The following is a 24,514-nucleotide window of genomic DNA, read 5'->3' as shown; positions in this document are numbered from 1 at the left end:
AGGAAAGTGACAATCACCTTTGAAGTGGAAGCTCTGATTATATCAACAATTTTTTGTATTTCGTCTGGTGGATCTGATCTATAGAAAGCCACAGAGTACTCTAGACAGATGCCGAGCTGCTGGGCAACTTCCGTAAATGTGGCCATGCCATTATTGCCATAATCATTATCCATTCTAATAGCTCCAACCCAAGTCCAATTAAAGTGCTTGACTAACTGGGCCAGGGCTCTGCTCTGGTAGTAGTCACTGGGTATTGTTCTGATGAAGGACGGGTACTTGGTTTTATCACTAAGACAAGCACAAGTAGCAAGATGGCTGACCTAAAAGAAAAAAAAAAAGATTTCCCAAGATTCACATATGAACATATCAAACATTTACACAGTGCAGCACAATTCTTTAGAACCCCTGTTCCTATGACCAACTGGAAGGTTTAAAAAATAATCATGTTTCACAAATATAATTGAATTTTTTTACCAATTTTACCCACCAGTGGGATATAAAAGGGTCCAATGACAGTAGATATAGCCATGCAAGGAGAGGAAAAGGTCCCCCCAATAATGGCCAGCACTTGGGCAGGTCTGGTACATGGTTCCTCGGAGGGTGCAGATACGTCTTCATTACCATTAGCCAAGGCCAGTGCAACCTTCACACCTCTGGCAATGAAGACACAGTCATCATACATCTTATAGCCCAGAGAGATGCCAGGCAGTAGGTCTGTGCTGTTATTAATTTCCTCTATGGCGAAAAGCATAGCCTGGGCAAACTGGAATCCTCTGAAATTCAAACTTAATTTGGACAGGTATACATAATTGAAATTGCAATTGGAACTTTGTACTCAAAATATAAACAATAACAAGTAATATAGCAGGTTTTTGGCATATATATATACATATATACACACACACACAACATGAAATATTTCTCATTTTCCTGCTAAGTTTGAAATTCAAACTTGATCAAGACAGTGAAGACAATAATATAGGGCGTATATATATATATATATATTATATTATATAAATATATGATATAGATATATATATAATATATGAATAATATACACATAAGATGAAACATTCTGATTTAGTACTCATTTTGAGAACCTATTTTGTATCTGTACACACTTCCTCAATATTTACCTGTAGCATTGCAGTGGCTGTGGCTTGTGCATGTAGAATCCTGTTGTTTTCCATTGTTAAAAAGAGAAGATTCCTCCCAACATAATGTCACCATCCTTAGATAGTGGGGGATCTCAGGGTCTCCCTCCGCCTGCACACTGGCTCCTCAGCCTGAGGAAGACGCTACCAACAACAGCTGTAAGAGTGCCCAACCCTGCTCTGGCCACCTCTGTGTGGACGTCAACTGTCTAAGAGGGGTAAACCACTGGGTGGCGTCACATGAACTTCAATGTAAATCAGAAGCCTGCACTGATATTTATATACTTTCGAGCAGAATAAACTATAATAATTGAACTGTAATGTTTTAACTGTTGATATCAGCTGGGTTGGGATGAGGGAGATGCACAAGAGTTTTGGGACTTTGGCCTTTTTAAACATCTATAATATGAACATTTTCATTGGTCATGTCAAAGGTTTCCGTTTTTTACATTGTGAGTTGAACATTATGGTGACACAGTTATACGTGAATCTAAGATAATGCAAAACAAAGTTGAAAAAAATAACGCTGCCATGCCATAGGGGCATTTTCTTTGTAAAGAGTGGAATATGCTTATAAGGTTGCTCTGGAATCTCAAGTTTTAAATGATTCCCAATGGATTATTATATAAAAATATGGCATGTGTAAAGTCGTTGAAACCATGCCTAACAATAGCCAAGATTTCTTGATTTAATAAATTGCAGTCTTAAATTACTAAGACTGGACTGTCACAATTTCTTTTAAATTTAAACACTTCATATAAGTATAATTTAAGTCTTTGTTGTTCAACTCACTGTAAAAGGATCTAGCTGCACATTCATGTCACATGTTTTTATACAGCTGAGCATATGTGAATGGCATGGGCCACAGCATACACCCTTTATACACATTATAAAAGAGAGGCATGAGTGACTATCAGTGAAGCTGTTTGCACTTGAGTCCCATCTTCATGTCCAGTACATTCTCTCTCATTCCCTGCCGATGCATCTGACATCTTGAATTTACAGCTAAGTAATGCCTCCCAAAACTCTGTAAAGCAGTTCTGACTAGTTGAATTGAGTGGCCTCACATCCACATGAACTCTCTCATGCCACTGACATGTGCCTTGGGGATGGACAGACCTATAGCACCATCCAGAATGTGATGTCTATCCCTGGCTACAGTTTTGGAATCAATGATCCACCCCTCACTACCTATCCACTGGTACACAGTTCAAGTTGTAGTGGACATCTCTTGTATGATCATAGATAACTCTGTTAGGGAGAGGAAAGCAACAATCACCTTTGAAGTGGAAGCTCTGACAATATCAACAATCTTTTGTATTTTCTCTGGTGGATCTGTCCTAAAGAGAGCCACAGAGTACTCTAGACAGATGCCCAATTGCTGGGCAGTTTCTGTAAATATGGCCATGCCATTATTGCCATAATCATTATCCATTCTAATAGCTCCAACCCAAGTCCAATTAAAGTACTTGACTAAATGAGCCAGGGCTCTACTCTGGTAGTAGTCACTGGGTATTGTTCTGAGGAAGGATGGGTACTTGGTTTTATCACTGAGACAAGCACAAGTACCAATATGACTGATCTAAAAGAAAAAAGAAAAGATATCCTGAGAGAAACGCTTATAATATTAAACATTGACACAATAGACAACAATTTTAGATGCCCTATTAATATGACTAGCTGTAAGAATTCAAGCATATTAATGTTTAATTATTCAATTCATATTTTTAAAATACATTTAAAATAAAATAAAGCAATCATTTTCTAATATTATTTAACGTTTAGGGATGTTACCCACCAACGGGATATAAAAAGATCAGATGACAGTAGATATGGCCATGCATGAAGTGGAAGCGCCCCCTCCTATGATGGCCTGCACTTGGGCAGGTCTGGTACATGGTGCCTCGGAGGGTGCAGATACCATTTCTATTGGGGAATTAATGAGGGAAAACTGCAAGAAGGACACCGTTGACGTTGTTAACCTTTTAATACGAACTGTTAGCAGACCATCAATACATACACCTGTCTGCCACGCTAACTCCAATAGGACCCCCCACAATGTAAACATAGCTGACCCCGTAAACTGCCTGACTCCAAACAGACTAACTGAAAGAGGCCTGACTGAAATTACGCAGATATTCAAATCAAGCTTATATTTAAACAAATTAACATATTACTTATATGCATATAACTATTCGCTAAGGGAATTTATAACAGCCACCCCCTAAATAGCATGGCTATTTTGTAACAAACCCATAAATTCCCGCTAGAGTCCTTTAACCAGGATTACCTTCAGGAAGAGCTGATAGCTGGACCAGCCGAGCCACCGGTCTCAGGTAAGTCTTCTTTCCAACTCTGACCTCAGCTGTTCGTATACATCCATCGTCACTTGCATTCAGCTTGACCACCATTCCCGTTGGCCAGTGAGCACGTGGAAGCTGAGGATCAACAATCATCACAACTGTGTCCAGGAGGAGATGATCTGTGTGTTGGCGCCACCTCTGGTGGGTTTGAAGGGTGGGTAAGTAGTTTCTGATTAACTGTGTCCAGAAGTGGTCCGCCATCATCTGGCAATGACGCCAGCGCCTCCTAGTGAGCTTGTCAGGAGCATAGGTGACTTGTGGGAGAGAGGCATCCTGCCGCCCCATCAACAACATGCTAGGCGTCACTGGGTCCGGATCTCTATCTGAGGATATATATCCTAAAGGCTTGGCATTGAGGATGCCTTCCACCTCAATGAGAAGTGTGAGCAGAACCTCTTCTTGGAGCACTTGTGCACCTATGACCACTTGTAGGGATTTCTTGACTGACTGAATCTCGCGCTCCCAGACACCACCAAAGTGGGGAGATGCAGGTGGGTTAAAACAGAATTTTATCTGTTTTCCTACAAGCCTCTCCTGCAACTGTGACTCCATCGCTGCAAAGGCCTCCTTTAGCTCCTTATCTGCACCTCTGAAGTTAGTCCCCTGGTCAGAGAGTACCTCAAAGGGTGTGCCCCTCTGGGCGATGAACCGTCTCAGTGCTAGGAGGAAAGCATCTGTGTCGAGACTGGTGAGCAGATCCAGGTGGATACACCGCGTCGTGAGACATTTAAAAATAATCCCCCAGCGCTTTTCACTTCGCCTCCCAGCCTTGACCATGTATGGCCCAAAGCAGTCCACGCCTGTTGAGAAGAATGGAGGCTTGAGCAGCCGCAGACGGCAGATCTGACATCCTCGGCACCACTGGCTTCCCTCTCCACTTCACACAGCCCGCACAAGTTCTCTGATACTTCTTAATAGCCTGCATTCCCCACAGAATCCAGTAACGACGCCTCATCTCTGCAAACACCCTGTCAGGCCCAGGGTGGTGTAGTTGAGTATCCATGTCCTTAATGAGGAGCTTGGTAACTGCATGATGTGGATCGAGCAGTATCAGGTGAATGTCAGTGGGGCTCGAGCTGTCTAAGCGGCGCAGGCGTCCTCCAACACGTATAAGACCCATTTCAGGGTCTAGTTCCGGAGCAAGCGCACTCAGTTTACTGCTGGGGGGCACAGGCTTGCCAGCTCTGAGACATCTGACTTCCTCGGAGAAGCAATCTGCTTGGCTGGTCTTTAGCAGGTGGACTTCTGCATCTCGAAGGTCACACAGAGGCGAAGAAGAGTCAGCCGCCGCCCCATGAAGTGACTGCTGAGTAGCCCTGACCAGATCTCTCCAACTGCTGAACTCAGTGATTTCCACTGTCTCGGGTGGCGAGCTTGTCTGTGTGAGAGCACAAAAAACACTCTGTTTTAACTCACTACTGTCCTTTGGCTCTGTGGTGCTAGGACATGATGGCCATTCATCCAGTGGACGTCGAAGGAATGCTGGTCCCTGGATCCATCGACTTGGTGCTGCCAGCTCAGCTAAAGTCTTGCCACGTGTGAGATCATCGGCTGGATTGTTAGCGGTATCCACATACTGCCAGGTATGCAAGGCAGTCAATTCCTGGATCTGCAATAATGTCTGCATGACTGAGCTATTAGCTTGGCTTCGTCCAGGACCAGGTGTTCCATAAGCACACGGTATTTGTAGTGCTCAGAAAGTTCACCGTGTGGATTGAGCAGATGATCCAGAGCCATTTTTAAGTCAGCAAACTCTCTCTCACTGTCATGTATCAACTTAGGCAGTTCAGGTATTGGAACTGGCTGTCTGGGGGACTGGACAGCGTATGGTACCTGCAGTGGTGTATACTGGGACTGGCTGTACTGAACCGGTAGAGCTGATGCAGGCTGTCGTAGGGTGAAACCAGGTGGGACAGGCACCAGCTGATAGGCTGGCTGAGTTGAGGGGACAGACGGAGGCTGGCAGAGTTGCAGCTGTTGATTCTGTTGTGACAGTGGCGACTGGTGTATTGGCTGTGTACAGGTGGTTGATGGAGGCTGACAGACTGTCCCAAGGGAAATGGCCAGGCTGTATGGCGGTGGATTGATAACTGGCTGAGTGGCCGCTGTAATAGTTAGCTGTGATGCAGGATACGGAGCTGTTGCTATCTGGGGTGGTTGATACGTGGGCTGTGCAGACATGAGTGGCATGTGTTGCTGCACTGGTGCTGGATTTACTGGTGTCGTCTGCATGGGCAGGTATTGGAGCTGTGCAGCTGGTGGCACTTGGTCATGTACATTGCTAACCATCAGTGTAGAGGACTGGTTAGACTGGTAGCCAGATGTAGCTGGTGTCTGTGGACTTGTGTAACTCACTGTTTGTAATGCTTGAGGACTAGGCTGTAGCATGGCCACATTCATTGTAGTGGGAGGAGGCAGTGCCCGTACAGATGTCACAGTTGATGGCAGAGACTGAGGCTACGTTTACACATAGCCGGGTATGTTGAGAAACGAATATTTCCCTCCCTCCGTTTTCCAAAATAACATCGTGCACATAGCATCGTTTTCAAAAAAGTCAACCCGCATAAATACGGCATCGAGCGCCGTCATAACTACGCCAAGCCTGTGGGCGGCAGTGTAGGAAGAAGGAGAATCCTCTGCAAGCCAATCAGAATAATGCTTCCATGATCATCGTTATAGCAACAAGTAAACATTGGTCGCACTTCTGGCGCATCAGCTGCCTAAAACTCTATTTATCTGAATTTACACGCAAACGCAAAACCGGACTTTTCCAGAATCTCCACTCTAGCCGGAGTTTTTAGAAAGATTCGTTTTGTGTACGTGTAAACAGGGCCTGAGTCAGTGTGTAGCTCTCCTGCCTACTACCTGGCACCGGAGTCGCTGCTGCTTGAAGCTTTAATGCTGCAGAGGGGGTATGTGGCAGTGTAGACAGCTGTGGCTCACACTGAAACAGTCTAGCTGGTCCAAACTGAAGGTTGGATGGCTTTGGCAGAGGGGGGCTGTGGACTACTTGAGAGGCTGACCAGGGTGACTGGTATGTTAGGATGCTCATATTGAGATTGGCTGATGACTGTAAGACCGGGGAACCCTGGCTGGTTTGATAGCTCTGCTCTGAGGGGGCTGATGGGGTACTCATATAGGCTGTTAGCTGACTGGGCAAGTCTCTGCTATGCATCGCCATGTTCCACTCGCTCGCCTTGTTGGCTGTTACTTGCGATGAAAGACGTGGTGAGGGGGTCCGCCATACGAACAGACTCTGTCTGTAGGCTGAGTGACTGCAGCTGCTGAGCGCCGACGCTTTTTACCTCGGTCTCTGGCGCAGGCCCCGTGAGGAACGAGGGACTGTGGAAGGCTTACCTGGTAGCTTTCGAGATGCGCGGGAAGATGTCGCTCTCTCGCGCCGAGCGCGCCGCCGTCCGCGGCCATCGTTACCCGCCTGTCCATTTCACCGTCGCGAGTGAAGAGACCAATATTGGGGAATTAATGAGGGAAAACTGTTGTGCTGGGGATTCTTCACCTGTGAGCGTACTCCGGTTAGAGAGCAAGAAGGACACCGTTGACGTTGTTAACCTTTTAATACGAACTTTTAGCAGACCATCAATACATACACCTGTCTGCCACGCTAACTCCAATAGGACCCCCCACAATGTAAACATAGCTGACCCCGTAAACTGCCTGACTCCAAACAGACCAACTGAAAGAGGCCTGACTGAAATTACGCAGATATTCAAATCAAGATTATATTTAAACAAATTAACATATTACTTATATGCATATAACTACTCTCTAAGGGAATTTATAACAATTTCATTACTGTTTGCCAAGGCAAGAACAGCCCACACACCTCTGGGAATGGAGACACAGACATCATAGACCTTATATCCTAGAGAGATGCCAGGCAGTAGGTTTGTGCTGTTATTGATCTCCTCGATAGCCTGGGTATACTGAAACCCTCTGAAATTCAAACTTGATGTACCAGACAGTCATAAATTATTTAGAATTGCAAAAAATTTGTCCATGAAATAAAAAAACAAATGCTATTGGTTCCTAAATTAAAATAGTTAATGGTATAAATACACACAACAATTATTCCTAATTTTAATACTCTGTTTCATAATCTTCGTTGTTCAGCTTTTGTATCTAAACTGACTTAATCCTAGATATCTTCAATCTAGTAGAATTTCAGGGTATTATTTACCCAGTGCATTCCAGTGGCGGTGGGTTTCTGTATGTAGGTCTCTTGTCTGATTTCCCCTGCTGTGCAAAAGATAAATCCCCCCCCAAATAATGTCCCCACCTACTGTGATACTGTCGTCATACTGTCTAAGAGAACTAAACCAGTAGGTGACAGCATTCAATGTAAATTAAAGGATCGATTTATATTTTTACATAGGAGAAAAAAAATAACAAATCACTTAAAAATTGCTGCTTGACTGCTCCAACAAGTGGGCGTTGCTTCAGCACAGCACATTCAGTGGACACGCCTCCACAGTCTTGGAGATGAGAAACTAACTACGTTTTACCCAATTTTGACTCCCTGATTTCAAAAACTTGGTCCTATTTTTTAATTATTCAATTTGGCTGGTAATAACAATGTATTCTTTGGGTCTGACAAACCTCAGAACACACACACACACACACACAACACAACACACACACACAAACACATAATAATATATATATATATTATATAAATATATAGTATATATATATAATAATATAAAAGAAACAATTCCACAATATACACACCATCAATTCACATATTAACATAGTTTATTCACATCCCATCAATTTTACATTATGATTTGGCATTACTTAATTACATCTCATACCATAAATCTACATCAAATCAATTGTATCTTAAACTTGTTTTTTACATGGTCACAACATCATACAAATATCAGCAGTCGCAGTCATAACAATTAATTCACAACTTTTCAAATAGGGGCTTAGGTCCTCCCTTCTGCCTTTCCTGTCCCTGTCCCCTACATGCTTTCTCTGTTGGACCTCCGGGTCATAACACACTTCTTAAAACATGCTTGGTTGGGTTCCACATGTCTAGTGGTGGACCCACTATGTTTTATAAACTCAAACAAGACAGATTGCCTAAGCCCTCATTCACAGAGCAATTTAGGCAAGGCAAGGCATGCAAGTTTTTTGTATAGCACAATTCGTAACACAAGGAATTCATAGTGCTTTACAGAGGCAAGGAAAAACATTTGAATTAAGACAAGCAATAGCAAATAGAAATAAAAAAATTAAAAAAGAAAGAAATTGAATTAAAAAACATCAGAATGTCATTTAAATCATTAAAATGCAAATTTGAAAACAATTTAAAACATAACCGAATCACTGTAATATAAAAATTCTTTAAAGTTCTTTAAAAAAGGTCCGCACATAAGCTTGTGAAAAAGAAAAGTTTTTAACCTGGATTAAAAAGTGCTAAGAGTTGGGGCTGATTTCCACCTTTCATCATGTGTCCTGAAGTAGGCTACCTCTACCTGTCCATGGAATAGTCAACAACACTGCGAAACCATTTCACATTTGCAGAACTACTGTGGCAAGCTGCTCGTGGAAGCATGCAGGGAGAGACAGATTTTTTTTTATTTCACAACTCAGGTAGTGCCACCAATTCGGCAAATTTCAATTTTTTTATTTATTTATTTTTTGGTGTGGTCTATGCCTTTACAAATGGATCACAATTGAATTTATGGATCCATTGTTGATTTACAGTGAGCTTGGAAGTGAGCATAGCATAAGATGGTTCATCAACTGTTTGTTTTTAGATCTATGGACGATTCAAGGCGGTATATATTTTTTTCAATTGAATTCAAATATTATTTCTAGTGGAGTGATAATTATTTAGTGAGCAGTATCTATTATTTCATGTTTCTAATCAAAACAGGTTGAAGTGAAACAGAGCCAGTCCTGTCCTACAGTAATAATCAAATGAAAGCTGATTGCCCTCCTCACTTCCACTATTGCTAACGTAGCATTAGCGCTTCTTAACAGTTAGTTAACAACTGACGTGTTTTTTTTAACTGACTTTTTGTTATGTTTCTGTTGTTTTTTTTACAGAAACACTAAGGTGAAAAAACAGATATTTAGTTTTAGTAAGTTAACAATGACCTGAACATTTTGTTGTGACAGTACTTGACTCACCTTCAGTTTCCCGCTGTCGGTGTCAGCAGCACCATGTGAGTGAACAGACTTGTGTAGCCTACTGATTTTTGACATGGTAAAAGAGGGGAGTTCCAAACTAATGAATTTAAAAAGTTGTATAATGGTAGCTACGCCCATGCTTATTCTAAAACACTGAAGCAGGGGGAGCTTTCCAGTTTCCCCTGCCTGCTGGTCCTGGGGCCCGAGGTGGGAGGTATGGGAGGGATAATATAGCTATATCGATTATCTATTCATAATCTATATATTATCTATAATATTTATATATTAAGTATAATAATATATCTTAGATAATCAGCGTGGAAATAGTACAGTGGTAAAAACCCTTGTCATGATAACTCATCCTACCTCAGGATGAGTGAACAAATAACTGATAGAGTGATACTGGCTCAGACGTCGCCCGGGTCAACAAGGTCTGCGTCAGTTGCTAGGGGACCAGGGCAAACTGATGAGAAATGGGCTACTGGAACAAAACACCGATGGACGAGGGCAGAAAATACGGAGTTGCTGGAATACAAGCTACTATACAAGCAATCCCAGAGAGAGGGGATACATGCAGCGAATGTGAGACCATTGGATACTTCGAAACCCACAATCAAGGCTAACAAAGAAACAGCTATTAGCCCAGTGTTCCAACATCCGTAATCGAAATCTACTATCACAACTAGAGATTAATGAAATACAACAATGATGCTACGGCAAGGGGGAGCCAGGACGACAGGTCAGCGGGGAGATGTCATCATCATCCCCACAACCAGAGATTGGGTACCAAGCCCTAACAGCTACCAACAGCCTCAACACAAGAGCTGCTGACCTGAGAAGGAAGATCGTGACCCAACTGGAAACCTGGAGCCCCCGACGAATACCGAAGCTGAGTTGCCAAGTACCTTCAGAAGATCTACTAGTGGATGTGAATGCTGCTCTGAAGACAATCTCCACAAGAACCATCGCTGAGACCAACAAGCTGATACACAGTACAGCAACAGTAATCATGGAGATGCTGGGATACAAGGTGGGCTTGGGACATAACAAACAGTACCCACCATGGAATAGACGAATAGAGGCCAAGATAAAGGCAGCACAGAGAGAAGTTAGCCAGCTAGCTGAACTCCAGAAAGGAAGAACTCCAGAAAGGTGAATAAAGGGGCGCCCAGGAAGTACAACTCACTCTCCATACCAGAGGCACTCGAAACTGCCAAACAGCGACTAACAGCTCTGGCCACCCGGTTGAAGAGATACACCAAGGAGGGAGATACCAGGAGAATAAACAAGTTGTTCTCCACTGATCCAGCCAAGGTGTACTCTCAGTGACAGGGAAACAACAACCGGCCAGACCGGCCAAGAGCTGAGGTGGAAAAATACTGGAAAGACATATGGAAAAGAGAGGCATCACACAACACCAATGCCCAATGGTTAGTGGACCTAAGAACTGACCACAGAAACTCCCCAGAACAAGAACCAGTAACCACTCAATGGCATCCAAGAAAAAAAGAAGGTCAAAGATGAAGAGCTGGACAGCACCAGGCCCCGACATGATCCATACGTACTGGCTGAAGAAGCTAACTGCACTTCATGAGCGCCTAGCAGCACAGATGAACCAGCTGCTCAGGGATGGGACTCACACAGAGTGGCTAACGCAAGGCAGGACAGTCCTTATCATGAAGGACCCCGAGAAGGGACCCATCCCATCCAACTACCGGCCAATCACCTGTCTCTGCACAACATGGAAGGCCCTGTCAGGCATCATTGCAGCAAAAATGAGTAAGCATGTGGCTCAATACATGAGTAAGGCACAGAAAGGAATTGGCAGTAACACCAGGGGAGCCAAGCACCAGCTACTGGTTGATAGAACAGTCGCCCGAGACTGTAAGAAGAGACAGACCAACCTGTGCACTGCCTGGATCGACTACAAGAAAGCCTACGACTCAATGCTGCACACATGGATACTGGAATGTCTGGAACTGTATAAGATCAACAGGAACCTAAGGACCTTCATCCAGAACTCAATGGAAATGTGGAAGACAACCCTAGAGGCCAATTCAAAGCCCATTGCCCAAGTCAACATCAAGTGTGGCATATACCAAGGCGATGCACTATCACTACTGCTGTTCTGCATAGGCCTGAACCCCCTCAGTCAGATCATTACGAAGAGCAGGTACGGGTACCGATTCCGTAGTGGGGCAACAATCAGCCACCTGCTCTACATGGATGACATCAAGCTGTATGCCAGGAATGAGCGAGAAATAGACTCACTGATCCACACCACTAGGATCTACAGCGATGACGTAGGGATGTCATTCGGACTTGACAAGTGTGGCCGGATGGTCTCAAAGAGAGGCAAGATGATCCGGACTGAGGGGATTGACCTACCAGAGGGCAACATAGGTGATATCCAAGACAGCTACAAGTACCTTGGCAGGCTAATGGAAACCATGAAGAGACCACAAGGAAGTCAACCACAGCCAAATACCTCCAGAGAGTAAGGCAGGTCTTGAAAAGCCAGTTGAATGGTAAGAACAAGGTCCAAGCCATCAACATGTATGCACTACCAGTCATCAGATACCCTGCTGGCATCATAAACTGGCCAAAGGAGGAGATAGAAGCCACAGATATCAAGACTAGAAAGCTCCTCACCATGCATGGAGGGTTCCACCCCAAGTCCAGCACGCTGAGACTATACACTAAGCGGAAAGAGGGAGGCTGAGGACTAGTGAGCATCAAGGCCACGGTCCAGGATGAAACATCGAAAATACAAGACTACATCAGAAAGATGGCCCAGAAGGATGAACTGCTAAGTGAGTGTCTCAGGCAGCAGAACCCTGAGGAGGGTGCAGAGGAGGAGGAACAGACAAACAAACCCCTACATGGCATGTACCACCGTCAGATAGAGGAAGTGGCTGAGTCAAGAAATCCTACCAGTGGCTGGATAATGCAGGACTGACAGACAGCACAGAGGCACTAATCATGGCAGCACAAGAACAGGCCATAAGCACAAGAGCCATAGAGGCCAGGATCTACCAGAGTAGAGCAGACCCAAGATGCAGACTGTGTAAAGAAGCCCCCGAGACAGTCCAGCACATAGTAGCAGGGTGTAAGATGCTAGCTGGATCAGCGTACATGGAGAGGCACAACCAAGTGGCTGGGATAGTATACAGGAACATCTGCAACCAGTATTGAATAGAAGTACCTAAATCCCGATGGGCTATACCACAGAAGGTGGCTGAGAACAACAGGGCCAAGGTGCTGTGGGACTTCAGCTTCCAGACTGACAAACAGGTCCTGGCTAACCAACCGGAGAAAGTGGTGGTGGACAAAGAGCAGAAGAGGGTAGTGGTGATAGATGTGGCGATCCCAGCTGACGCCAACATCAGGGAGAAGGAACATGAGAAACTTGAGAAGTACCAAAGGTTGAAAGAGCAGCTGGAACAGATGTGGAAGGTCAAGGGTTGCATGGTCCCCATGGTAGTGGGGGCATTTGGGGCAGTAACCCCCAAACTGGGAGTGTGGCTCCAGCAAATCCCGGGAACAACATCTGAAGCCTCAGTCCAGAAGAGTGCAGTCCTAGGAACATCGAAGATACTGCGCAGAACCCTCAAACTCGCAGGCCTCTGGTAGAGGACCCGAGCTTGAGGATGACACGGGAATACCACCCCGCCGGGGTGAGAAAGAGATTTTTTTTTAATTTTTTTATTTGAAATCAAGATAATTTAATAATTTTTTAATGTGATTTCATTCATACAAATCTTACCCACCAATGGAATATAAAAGGGTCCGATGATACCAGATATATCCTTGCAAGAAGGCGAAGAGGTCCCTACCATAATGGCCTGCACTTGGGCAGGTCTGGTACATGGTGCCTCGATGGGTGCAGATACCTTTTTATTACCCGTAGCCAAGGCCAGAGCAACCCTCACACCTCTGGCACAGGCATCATACATCTTATATCCCAGAGAGATGCCAGGCAGTAGGTCTGTGCTGTTATTAATCTCCTCTATGGCAAAAAGCATAGCCTGGGTATACTGAAACCCTCTGAAATTCAACCTTGAAGCAGACAGTCAAAAATAGTGAAATAGAAACAAATGCTATTGTTTGCTAAATTAAAATATTTGATGGTATTAATAAAAAACAATAAAAATAAATCTAAATAGATTTCTAAGGTATTATTTACCTGCAGCATTGCACTGGCACTGCTTTCTGCATGAAGGTATCCTGAATGTTTTCATACTTGCTGTGGACAGAGAAGATTCCCCCGCAATATAATGTACCCATCCTTGGATAGCTCAGGGTTCTCAGGATCTCCTCTAAGCCTGCACACTGGCTCCTCAGCCTGAGAGAAAGATGCCACCAACAACAGCTGTAAGAGTGCCCAACCCTGCTCTGGCCACCTCATACTGTCTAAGAGAACTAAACCACTGGGTGGCATCATGTGTACTTTAATGTAAATCAATGGCTTGTATTTATATACTTTGAATCAGCAGAACAAACAAACAAAAAATAAATAAATTATAGAACAGTGATGCTTTATCTCTACGGACCAAAAAGAAAAAAAAAAAGAGGTCCCCCACCAGAAAAGTTTTTTTTTTTTTTCTATTTTAAACAAGTTGCATGTTTTAATTGATTGTTATTCATAAATAAAACACTTGATTCTAATTATGTGCATTATTTTGGTTGAACTGTTAGTAGATTATGTCATCTTTGTTTAATCATGGCTAAATGCTACATCTCAAACATTCTGCTATTTGCTTTTATTGGTGTCCGCATGACAAATTTGTGGTATGTCGTGACAGAAAGACACCCAGACCGGAAGAGCTTGTGATAAATAATTATATATTTCTCTTGGTCGGTGGTGTAAATTTAGTCTTGTATGCTAGAACTATAGTCAGTTTGTTTTTCCATCATTCACTCCTCTCACCCATTCTCACAAAGATTTCCTTGGTGTAGTCTGGGCTGTTAAACATACCCCTCCACCTCCCTCCAAAATTTGTAAGACAGATAATTTTGGCTGTAAAACTGGATTTTATTATTTCATTACAATTGCATGGACTGTATTAAATAATAAAACCAATAAGGAATATCATTATATATTTTCACTATGTATATGTACATATATGTTTATGATTGTATATTACATTAATACTACAGTATACAATGGAAGTATTCAGGTAAATTAAGCAAGATGTCATACTTGTCTATCTACCATGTCTATCTGGCAAATTATTATGTAACAATTGGGATGATATTAGAATTGCCACGATCAGGATGATTTTGTTGCCCCCTTCCCCATCATATTCTTTTTTGTGTTCTTCTCTGGTTTCAGTAAGATAATGTAACATTTTGGAATAAAAATGCAAATGAGCAGTCCAAAACTTGAAGCCAGAATAGCAAATATCTCCACAGCAACACTGAACTTCCCAGGAGAACTGACATACGCTGGGATAAAAGTGATCCATACTGCACAGAATATCAGCATGCTGAAGGTGATAAATTTGGCTTCATTGAAATTATCAGGCAGTTTCCGAGCCAGAAAAGCAAGAAAAAAACACAACATGGCCAGAAGTCCTATGTATCCAAGTACAGCCCAAAAGCCGACAGCTGAACCCAGAGCACACTCTAAGATTATTTTGTCCTTGAATGTATGAAAGTTCTTAAATGGAAATGGAGGAGAGATTGTCAACCAGAGGATACATATGACAACTTGTATAATAGTGAAACCCACAACACTGAGTTTCTGCTGTGCAGGCCCAAACCATTTCATCACATCACTACCTGGAAGTGTGGCTCTGAAGGCCATTAACACTACTATTGTTTTCCCCAGAACACAAGAGATACAGAGGACAAAGGTGATGCCGAATGCAGTGTGTCGCAGCATGCAGGACCAATCAGATGGCTGACCAATGAATGTCAGAGAACACAGGAAACACAGAGTCAAGGAGAAGAGCAGCAGGAAGCTCAGCTCAGAGTTGTTGGCTCTGACAATTGGAGTCTGTCTGTATCTGAAGAAAATGAATGCCACAACAGCAGTCATGCATGTTCCAAATAAAGAGGCTGCAGTGAGCAGTGCTCCCATAATCTCTTCATATGATAGAAACTCTGCCTCCTTCTTTACACAGGCATCTCTTCTCTCATTTGACCAGAACTCAGGATCACATCTCACACAGGTGATAGAATCTGAAAAATATTATTAAAGCAGTTGTAACACTTGTTCCATCTCTTCTGTGCCCATTAAACAGACACTACATTATTACCAGATAATAAAAGGATAACATTTTGATGAAAGAAAGTACTTGTTTTTGTTTTTTTTGTTGTTTGTTTACTTAAAATACCTTCTTTACATTGGCATGCAAACATGACATTTAGATTTTTGTTTGTGTTTCTTTGGGATTTGTCTTGCATTAAATATTACTACACCTGTAATGTTGCTTATTTCTCCCTCTGCACATCTTAAACAGTCATAGCAGCAGACAGGCTTTCCTTTCTGCAGAACCTTGCGAGTTCCTGGGGGACATTTCTCACTGCAAACTGACACAGGCACCTGCATGGACAACAATGAGAGAGATGTATGCAATCACTTCAGCAGGACGTTATCTGCAATTATCTATAAATAAATATATATTTTTTCTTACATCTAAACCAAATATTACAAGAGAGTAACAATAACTAATGACTTATATAATTATACCAATTCAAACAAACGTTCATGAGCAATTTGACATAGTAGTCTACCTGTTGTGAGTTCTGTGCCCACGTTAAAGATATATTCTGCATGACCATTTGTTTGTCAGCAGGTAAAGATGCATCATAAAGACCAACTGTGACAAAGTCCATGATGCCATTTTCTGATGGCTGCCAGTTTATAATTTCATACTTTGCTACTGGGTCTCCATTTTCATCAAAGTAAACTTCATCTCCTTCCTTTGTTTTGAAATGAACCTTTCTTATGTGCTGTAAAATCTAAGAAGAAATATATTCATGTAAAATTATTTGACAAACATTGTCAACAGCATAATAGCAGTTTATAACATAAAAATAGCAGTTTATTTTTTCTGAATTCAATTCATGATTTTCTTTGTAGCTAACTTGAAAACTATAACTTAGGTATTTGGTGTTTAACTCACCGTAAATGGATCTAGCTGCACATTTTTGTCACATGTTTTGTTACAGCTGAGCATGTTATGAAGTGCATGAGCAACAGCATACACTCCTTTATACATATTGTAAAAGAGAGGCATCATTGACATATCAGTGAAGCTGTTTTGCACTTGATTCACATCTTCATGTCCAGTACATTCTCTCTCATTCCCTGCTGATGCATTTGACTGCTTGAACTTACAGCTAAATATTGCCTCCCAAAACTCTGTAAACAGTTCTTGACTAGATGAATTGAGTGGCTTCACATCCAAGATGAACTCTGTCATGCCACTGACATGTGCTTTGGGGATTGAGAGGCCCATAGCACCATCCAGAATGTGATGTCTATCCATGGCTGCAGTATAGGCATCAATTATCCAGCCCTCAGTGCCTACCCACTGGTACCCAGTCAAGTTGTAGTGAGACATCTGATGTATGAGCAAAGATAACTCCGTGGGAGATAGGAAAGTGACAATCACCTTTGAAGTGGAAGCTCTGATTATATCAACAATTTTTTGTATTTCGTCTGGTGGATCTGATCTATAGAAAGCCACAGAGTACTCTAGACAGATGCCGAGCTGCTGGGCAACTTCCGTAAATGTGGCCATGCCATTATTGCCATAATCATTATCCATTCTAATAGCTCCAACCCAAGTCCAATTAAAGTGCTTGACTAACTGGGCCAGGCCTCTGCTCTGGTAGTAGTCACTGGGTATTGTTCTGATGAAGGACGGGTACTTGGTTTTATCACTAAGACAAGCACAAGTAGCAATATGGGCAATCTAAAAGAAAAAAAAGATTTCCCAAGATTCACATATGAACATATCAAACATTTACACAGTGTAGCACAATTCTTTAGAACCCCTGTTCCTATGACCAACTGGAAGATTTAAAGAATAATCATGTTTCACAAATATAATAATATTTTACCCACCACTGGGATATAAAAAGGTCCAATGACAGTAGATATAGCCATGCAAGGAGAGGAAAAGGTCCCCCCAATAATGGCCGGCACTTGGGCAGGTCTGGTACATGGTTTCTCAGAGGGTGCAGATACATCTTCATTACCATTAGCCAAGGCCAGTGCAACCTTCACAGCTCTGGCAATGAAGACACAGTCATCATACAGCTTATAGCCCAGAGAGATGCCAGGCAGTAGGTCTGTGCTGTTATTAATTTCCTCTATGGCGAAAAGCATAGTCTGGGCAAAGTGGAATGCTCTGAAATTCAAACTTAATTTGAACAGGTATAAATAATTGAAATTGCAGTTGGAACTTTGTACTCAAAATAAAAAACAATGAGTAAAATAGCAGGTTTTGGTGGCATATATGTACACACAACATGGAATATTTCTAATTTTCCTGCTAAGTTTTTTGAAATTCAAACTTGATTCAAAGGACCGTGGAAGACCATAACATAGGGCTTGTTGTTTTAGCCAGTTGTAGAGCAACCACCCCATGTACAATATATATATATATATATATATTATATATATATATATATATTATATATATATATATATATATATACATATAATTATATATATATATATTATAGAATAATATACATAAGATGAAACATTTCTGATTTTAGTACTCATTTTGAGAACCTATTTTGTATCTGTACACACTTCCTCAATATTTACCTGTAACATTGCAGTGGCTGTGGCTTGTGCATGTAGGAATCCTGTTTGGTTTTTCCATTTGTTGTGAAAGAGAAGATTCCTCCCAACATAATGTCACCATCCTTAGATAGTGGGGATTCTCAGGATCTCCCTCTCGCCTGCACACTGGCTCCTCAGCTGAGAGAAGACGCTACCAACAACAGCTGTAAGGTGCCCAACCCTGCTCTGGCCACCTCTGTGTGACGTCATACTGTCTAAGAGAGGTAAACCACTGGGTGGCGTCACATGAACAATGTAAATGTAAATCAGAAGCCTGCACTGATATTTATATACTTTGGAGCAGAATAAACTATAATAATTGAACTGTAATGTTTTATCTGTTGATATCAGCTGGGTTGGGATGAGGGAGATGCACAAACATGAAAAGAGTTTTGGGACTTTGCCTATTTTAAACATCTATAATATGAACATTCATTTGTCCTGTCCAAAAGGTTTCTGTTTTTTACATTGTGAGTTGAACATTATGGTGACACAGTTTATATGTGAATCTAAGATAATGCAAAACAAAGTTGAAAAAATTATACTCTGCCATGCCATAGGGGCATTTTCTTTGTAAAGAGTGGAATATTGCTTATAAGGTTGCTCTGGAATCTCAAGTTTTAAATGATTCCCAATGGATTATTTAAAACAAGCCATGTTTTTGGTGGTAAAAAACAAAAATATGACATGTGTAAAGTCGTTGAAATCCATGCCTAACAATAAGCCTAAGATTTCTTGATTTAATATAATTGCAGTCCTAAATATTACTAAGAAATCAAATATTTTAAGTAAAATGAAAAGTGAGAATGCACAAATTTAATTATCACAGGAAAAGCACCTCATCATTTCTAAAAACAAAACATGTAAACAACTCTCAGAAATTCTGGTCCAAGAGATAGGAAGTAAAATATACACAACAGACAAAAGAAAAGCTTATCCTCAACTGATGGTTTAATATTAGATATCAGACAATCTCGCTCAACATAGAAAGATACAGCCTTAAATTTGCCTATCAGGCCTATAGCTCCGTCCAAAATATGTTGTGAATCAAATATCCAGGCCTCAGTGCCTACCCACTGGTACCCAGTTAAGTTGTGGTGATAATAATGTTTTAATAATGTCAATTATCTTTTGCATTGTGTCTCGTGGATCTGTTCTAAAAAAGAGTATTAAAGAGTATTCAAGACAGATGCTTAACTGCTGGGTGATTTCTGTGAATGTGGCTGTTAGAGCCGTTTTTATGTTTTGTAGGTTTTGTGCATATTTGTAGATTTAGATTTAATACTATATTAAGATATTAATATTTGTTGAAGAATTTTGAGTTGATTTTTAGATAATAAGAATATTCATGTGCACATGCTAAAATATGATGCAATATGATTGGCTGTTGAGGTTAACATAAAAGCGTGAGGACGCATGAAGGACAGCTAGAAGCCTCGAGCCATGGAAGCATCACAGTCTTTTGACCGTCACGGCACATTAGGATAATTTAGCTGTTAGGAATTCATCTTTTGTTTTGTATTGTTTTAAATTTTAGTAAAAAGTACAAACCACAAAGAAGGATTCAAGACCTTTATTTTGTGTATGTGTCGTGTGTGAAAGAACTTCGAGGTTCAAGGCTAGTGAGTCAGCACGCTGCACTCACAGTGGCCATGCCATTATTGCCATAATCATCATTTGTTCTAATAGCTCCAACTAAAGTGCTTGACCAAATGAGCCAGGGCTCTACTCTGGTAGTAGTCACTGGGTATTGTTCTGAGGAAGGATGGGTACCTGGTTTTATCACTGAGACATGCACAAGTAGCAAGATGGCAGATCTAAAACAAATAACAACAAAAAATAATAAAATCTCGAGATAAAGATAAAAAAAACCCTTTCCCTAATATAATGTCCCCATCCTTGGCTATCTGGGGGTCCTCAGGATCTCCTCTCCGCCTGCACACCGGCTCCTCAGCCTGAAAGACAGATGCCACCAACAACAGCTTTAAGAGTGCCCAACCCTGCTCAGGCCACCTCTGTGCGGATCTCATACTGCGTAAGAGCACCAAATCACAGGGAGGCATAACATGTCCTTCAATAAAAATCACAAGCTTGCACTGATATTTATTCACATTAAAGTATTATGAAAGAAAACAAAATGTAACAGTGATGTTTTGTCTCTGTGGACATATCAGGTTGTTTGAGAGGAGGGAGGCGCCCAAACAGAAAAAAAAAAAGGTTTTGGCCATACCCTTTTTAAAGTCCATCGACCAAGAGTTGGTTGAGTTTTTATGTACGCTGCTTATGTAAAGGAATTTCAGGCGTTAACTGTATTGTGGTAGGAGATAGTGTCTTTGACAACTTAGATTTGACATCTTCCAATTTACATGGAAAACTCAATGTGACCCTCTTTGCCTCTATCCAAAGAGGATGCAGCCTGGTTACATTGCTCGTTTGCCCTGTGATCATTTCAGCACAAGTGTCTCAGTGAAAAAAAACGTCCTCTTCCTGGTGGTCCAAACACCTTTGGTACTTGCCCAGTGCTCGAAGCTCACTGTCAGGGCATTATAGCTAACAAACTAAAAAGTTACATAGTGGAAAAACTACACAATGTATTTTAACACCTAAAATGCACTGCATGCGGAACGGCTGCAGAACAGCTCCGCCCCGGAACAACAGCATACTCCGCCGTCCGCCAACTCACACATAATCCGTTTGTGATGCGCACAGGTGCGTCTCCACCGGCCACTGCACGAGATCTTGCGAATTCACGCATAATCACACGATATTGCCGGCTGTAGTCTTTTTGACTCCTGCAATGGTATTCCATGCTACATCTTTTTTTCTGGTGTCCTTAAAAAGGATGTGAGGTGTCATAAATGATAGGTTGATTTTGGACCTCCAGAATCAACTTCTCCTCATCCATGGGGTCGACGGGGTGAGAAGAGACCAAAAAACCTCTGACCTGTTGACTTCAGGTCGTCCCCGCCCATTATGATGTGTTCTTGTAAGTATCATATAAGAGTATTGTAGTGACCCTGCAGTAATGTAATGTGTTGTGTGTTACAATGTGAGTTCTGTGGTTTCCCATGGTCCATGAATGCACCTGTATGAGAGCAAGGGGCCAGGGGAGCAGGTGAGAGAGGGAGCGTGCATGTGTTAGCGTGAGTGGTTAGAGACGGCACGAGTGAGGCTGAAGAGTGGGACCTGTTATGTTCTTTTGGCGTGGTTATGTCCTACAATAACCGAGTTCTGTAATAAGACTGTTTGGCAGTAAAAGCCGGTTTGCTAAATAACGCCTCTTTATTCCTGATGCGTCCGGCTGGACGTTATATTGGTGTCAGAAGTAAAACCGCCGAAGTTTTGCTAACCTCAGCTAGCGCGGCTAGCCCGGACCTGGCTAACTCAGCCTGCAGCATGGCAGAACAGACGAAAAAGACCGGAGGTCGTCCGAAAATCAAAGAGGAGCCGATGGACGATGCTTATGCCGGTATGTCGACGCATGAGGCGGTGTTTAACCGTGCTTCAGAGCATGTGGCCCACATAAGACAGTCGGCTAGGAAGTTGGCTAAAGAGGCTGGCCTCGGCTCGTGGGGCGCGGAGGAGCACGCCGGCAGGAGGACGCCTGCGGCGAGCACCACGGGGCTGGATGGCAGCGCCAGCTGTAACCAAGTTCAAATGAAGACGCCGAAATACTCCGGTAAGACGGACTGGGAGGTCTTCCACGCCCAATTTGAACTCTTAGCACGGGCTGCAGGCTGGTCAGAGGACATTAAAGCGCTCCAGCTGGCCCTGTGGTTTACAGATGAGGCTTCGACATGCTTGCTGCTGCTTTGCCCGGCCAAAAAAGAGAACTATAGAGCTTTAGTGGGTGCTCTGCAGCGCCGGTTTGGACAATGCAACCAGCCTGGTGTTCTGCGCTCAGAACTGTCAAGCAGGAAGAGGCGGGCTGGGGAGCCGCTCCGTGTGTTGGCTAATGACATTGAAACCCTGGCGAGGAGAGCGTATGCTCACATGTCCCCTGACGTGCAGAATGAACTAGCCAGAGACCAGTTCACCCAAGCCATAACTCCTAGAAAGCTGTGCATACAAACACAACTAGCGCACCCTCATAGTCTGCAGGAGGCGCTGGAGCTGGCCCTGGAGAGAGAGATCGTCGGAGATCAAATCAAATCAAATCAATTTTCATTTGTATAGCCCAAAGTCACAAAGTACATTTGCCTCAGAGGGCTTTACAATCTGTACAGGGAGTGACACCATCTGTCCTTAGACCCTCGGTTCGAGTGAGGAAAAACTTGCCCACAAAAACCCTTTTAACAGGGAAAAAATGTGAAAGAAACCTCAGGAAGAGCCACAGAGGAGGGATCCCTCTCCCAGGACCAGCCGTGCAATGGATGTCATGTGTACAGAACAATCAACACAACACTTGTACAATTAATAAATGATGACAAAATGACAATGAATCACAATGAATGATAAAAATGATTACAGTACAGATATGGTAGTATAATGACAGTAATAATATAGTAGTGGCGTCGTGCCAGGATCACAGAGCAGCCACGATCCACGAGAACCTGCTGGACGACAGAGCACAGAAACTCCGGGGAAGTTTGGTTAGTAACATGCATTAATGAGACATGTCCACAGATGGAGAGATGGAGAGAGATAGAGAGAGAGGGAGAGAGAGAGAGAGAGAGAGAGAGGGTTTTTGGTAAGGGAGATGTGTGCCATTCAACCATACCGTGCCTGGCTAGCATAAACCTGGGGTCCCCTGAGTTATCCTATGGCAGCATAACTAAGGGATGACCTGAGCCAGCCCTAACTATAGGCTTTATCAAAAAGGGAAAGTCTTAAGTCTATTCTTAAAGGTTTGACCGTGTCTGCCTCCCGAACCCAGAAAGGTAGTTTGTTCCACAGAAGAGGAGCCTGATAGCTGAAAGCTCTGGCTCCCAATCTACTTTTGGAAACTATAGGAACCACAAGGAACCCAGCGTCCTGAGAGCGCAGTGTTCTAGAGGGGTAGTAAGGTATTATGAGCTCTTTTAGATACGATGGAGAGACCACAAGTGATGACAGCAGATGAGCTGACTGAATTAGTCCGTGCTGCGTCACTGCAACCGCGGCGCAGCAACAACCGTCCTTGCCGAGGTCCTCCTGTGTGTTGGGTGTGTGGTCAGTCCGGCCACATCAGCGTGAGGTGCCCCAAGCTGGCTGGTGTCCAGGGAAACGCCCCAGGGTCTGTGTAGATGGGACGACACAGACCCCTGCCCCTGTGTCCCACCATGCTTTGTCGCCCCGGGACAGAGCCCAGCGGTACAGACGGGGGAGCAGGGCTCCACTCCGCCCAGAAGCAGATGACATCCCCGAGGCTGCAAGAGTGGTGGGCTGGACACACTTGGGGGATTTCTGACATGTCCCCATCACCCTGGCGGGGGCCCCATGTGTAGCTCGCGTCGACACCGGCTCCACGGCCACACTGATGAGACCCGACCAGGTCCCAGCGGGGATACAGCTGGAACCTACTGTGGTGAAGCTGCGGACAGTGACGGGTGAGCTAGCCCCTATGCTTGGAAGAGGGTGGTGGCTATACAAGTGGGGGTGCTCTCAGTGAACTGTAAAGTGTGGGTTGCAGTGGTCCAGGACCCCTGTATATTAGGACTGGACTTCGTGCGGGCTACCAACTGTTTGTTAGACCTGGGGAAGAACACACTGACATCCCCAGGGGGGCCCACAGTTGGAATGGTACCCCCCACCCAGGCCCCAAGGCCACACCCGTCAACCTCTCAAGCGGCAGAGGAATGTCGGGGCCCGGACCCTCAGCCCCAAGCTTTTTCCCCTACGCCCCTGCCCCCCACATCTCGTATACCAGTTGTCGAACAGCCCCCTGCCCCTGATCAGCAGCCCAATGCAGGTAAGGAGGACAGACTGGCAGCAGTACAGGAGATATGGAGGCGCAGCTGTGATAACCTGGAACCCAGGCAGCAGCAGGAGTGGTGGCAGCTGTTGTTGGACATTTTTGCTCTTACAGACGAGGAAGTGGGTCTGAT

At 43.4% G+C, this 24,514-nt stretch overlaps 2 protein-coding genes across 2 annotated transcripts; both read right to left on the bottom strand.

Annotated features, from left to right (window-relative positions):
* Nucleotides 1–3,187: 3,187 nt before the first annotated feature.
* On the bottom strand, nucleotides 3,188–7,106 carry LOC113746177 (uncharacterized). Its single transcript, XM_027280924.1, has 2 exons — nucleotides 6,875–7,106; nucleotides 3,188–4,895 (listed from the first exon to the last, which is right to left on the bottom strand). Exons 1-2 carry the CDS (start codon nucleotides 6,959–6,961, stop codon nucleotides 4,269–4,271), a joined length of 714 nt encoding a protein of 237 aa, XP_027136725.1. The 5' UTR covers nucleotides 6,962–7,106; the 3' UTR covers nucleotides 3,188–4,268.
* Nucleotides 7,107–14,551: 7,445 nt separating this feature from the next.
* On the bottom strand, nucleotides 14,552–18,023 carry LOC113746057 (extracellular calcium-sensing receptor-like). Its single transcript, XM_027280322.1, has 5 exons — nucleotides 17,760–18,023; nucleotides 17,041–17,607; nucleotides 16,466–16,648; nucleotides 16,106–16,229; nucleotides 14,552–15,865 (listed from the first exon to the last, which is right to left on the bottom strand). The coding sequence occupies exons 1-5, from the start codon at nucleotides 18,021–18,023 to the stop codon at nucleotides 14,952–14,954; spliced, it is 2,052 nt and encodes a 683-aa protein (XP_027136123.1). The 3' UTR covers nucleotides 14,552–14,951.
* Nucleotides 18,024–24,514: the final 6,491 nt, after the last annotated feature.

Source organism: Larimichthys crocea, chromosome VII (genome assembly GCF_000972845.2).
Source record: "Larimichthys crocea isolate SSNF chromosome VII, L_crocea_2.0, whole genome shotgun sequence".
In the NCBI taxonomy this organism is placed as follows: domain Eukaryota; kingdom Metazoa; phylum Chordata; class Actinopteri; family Sciaenidae; genus Larimichthys; species Larimichthys crocea.
This window is presented reverse-complemented; position numbering and strand designations above follow the sequence as displayed.

Excerpts from the sequence above, each read along its gene's own strand:
- LOC113746177 (XM_027280924.1), bottom strand. The coding sequence starts at position 6,961 with ATGGACAGGCGGGTAACGATGGCCGCGGACGGCGGCGCGCTCGGCGCG. Across the intron at positions 4,896-6,874 it reads CGCATCTCGAAAGCTACCAG|ACAAGCTCGCCACCCGAGAC; the intron begins GTAAGCCTTCCA and ends GCTCTCACACAG.
- LOC113746057 (XM_027280322.1), bottom strand. The coding sequence starts at position 18,023 with ATGCTTTTCGCCATAGAGGAAATTAATAACAGCACAGACCTACTGCCT. Across the intron at positions 16,649-17,040 it reads TGTTTACAGAGTTTTGGGAG|ATTTTACAGCACATAAGAAA; the intron begins GCAATATTTAGC and ends ATTTCTTCTTAG. Across the intron at positions 15,866-16,105 it reads AGAAATAAGCAACATTACAG|ATTCTATCACCTGTGTGAGA; the intron begins GTGTAGTAATAT and ends AATATTTTTCAG.